At 51.7% G+C, this 1,688-nt stretch overlaps 1 protein-coding gene across 1 annotated transcript in view; it reads left to right on the top strand.

The window, feature by feature from the left end:
- The first annotated feature begins 347 nt into the window (after positions 1-347).
- Positions 348-1,688, top strand: part of SIRT5 (sirtuin 5) — a 10,692-nt gene continuing 9,351 nt past the window's right edge. Inside the window, exon 1 of the mRNA XM_010000950.1 lies at positions 348-462. Within this exon, the coding sequence (XP_009999252.1) occupies positions 348-462 (115 nt within the window). The remainder of the gene's footprint in view (positions 463-1,688) is intronic.

The following is a 1,688-nucleotide window of genomic DNA, read 5'->3' as shown; positions in this document are numbered from 1 at the left end:
GCCGGGGGGGTCTGCGGGTGGAGGTGATGGTAGGACGGGCTGGGTCGGGAAGGGCCTTAGGAGATGATGTGGTAGCAAACAGGGACACCTCCCACTGGAGCAGGTTGGTCCAAGCCCCGTCCAGCCCGGCCGGGAACGTTTCCAGGGAGGGGGCAGGCACAGCTTCCCTGTGCCGGGGTCTGCGCTTGGGGCGGGGAGCTGAGGATGCGGGAGGAAAACAAACACGAGCGATGCTTGTACCTGGTTCTTTGCGGAGAGCTCCTCCCAGGGAGCTGGCAGGAACCTGCTCCCTCAACGGGCTTCTTGTTTTCCACGCCCTCCTGCTCAGTGACTCCCCAGCGGTGCTGATGAGTCTCTTCCAACTCGCCGCAAGAAGGTTGGTTTCCCGAGCGCCCTGCGGCCTCAGGGCTTCGTCGTCAAAGAAGCAGAAGCTCTGCTTGGAAATGGCACGTCCTAGCTCAAGTAAGGCTTGTCCTGGTTTCCTGCAGTGCCCTGGGCAGGTGTCTCAGCTACCTCTGAAGTTCTGGGAGGTTTCGCGTCGTAGGCAAAACCTGTAGTTTGATGTAAAATCTTCAGAAAAGCACGAAGTTAATTGTTTTCAGCTGCTAAAATGTATCTTCTGTGGATACTTCCGAAAACTCTTGCGGAGTTGCAGTTGGTGTGGTTGCCTGGTTATTTGTTTGTAGCGTTTTGAATTTACGCTAATGAATCACGTTTCCTTTTCATCATCCTAATGAGTAATAAAACTCCTCATTTCTTTGTGCAAGAGTTATGAAGGGCCTCGAGCATTTGAAACAGCTCAGGAGCAGGATATTGGATAACCCCAGGAGCCTTGTTCAAGTCTAGTAGTAGTAGTAGCCAATATCCTCTTCTTGTTTGACAGGGGGTTTTTTTTTGGTTCTGTTTTGTACTTCAAGGATGTGCTTTAATTTGAAAACAGTGCAGAGGACTTCACAGGTGTAATAGTAAAATCCCTGGCAGCTGGGTAGCCAAGAAGCACTTGCTTATTCTGCTGTCTCGAGCATCTGTGTTTGGCTGCTGTCAGAGGCTGGGGTAGAAGGACTTTTGGCCTGACCTTTACACAGTCAAGGTCTTTGTGAGGTTTGGTTTGCAACAGCAGGTGGGGCATCAGAATTGTGGTGTCCTCTACCCTGTACTCATCTCTTGTGCTGTGGGTCTTGGGGCTTCTTCGGTGACTCTCTCTCCTTATAAAAACTTAGCTGCCTTTCACATAAAAAAGCAACAAACAAACAAAAAACGCCCCCCACACAGTGAATGGTGAAGGTTAGGGCTGGGATGGGCAGCTGAAGGTCCAGCTGGAAGCCAGTCACCAGTAGGTGTTGATACTGGGGCTGCTGGTTTTTAACGCCTTCATTAACAATCTGCCTGGTGGGGCAGAGTGTTCCTTCAGCAAGTTTCTAGATGACACAAAATTGTGGCTGATACACCAGGTATATCATGCTGCCAGCCAAAGGAGCCTGGACAGGCTGAGAAATGGGCTAACAAGACCAAGTCCTGCCCCTGGGGAGGATTAATGCTGTGTACCAGGACAGGCTGGGGGTGAGCATCTGGAAAACAGCTTTGCAGAAGAGGCTTTCATGGTCCTGGTGGACACCAAGTTGACCATGAGGCAGCAGTGAGCCCTTGTGGCAAAGGCCACTGGGCTGTCCTGGGCAGCATTCAGCAGG

Source organism: Chaetura pelagica, unplaced genomic scaffold (assembly GCF_000747805.2).
Source record: "Chaetura pelagica isolate M959 unplaced genomic scaffold, ChaPel_1.0 scaffold104, whole genome shotgun sequence".
NCBI lineage: Eukaryota > Metazoa > Chordata > Aves > Apodiformes > Apodidae > Chaetura > Chaetura pelagica.
Note: the sequence above shows the minus strand (reverse complement) of the source record. Positions and strands in the feature narration are given on the sequence as shown.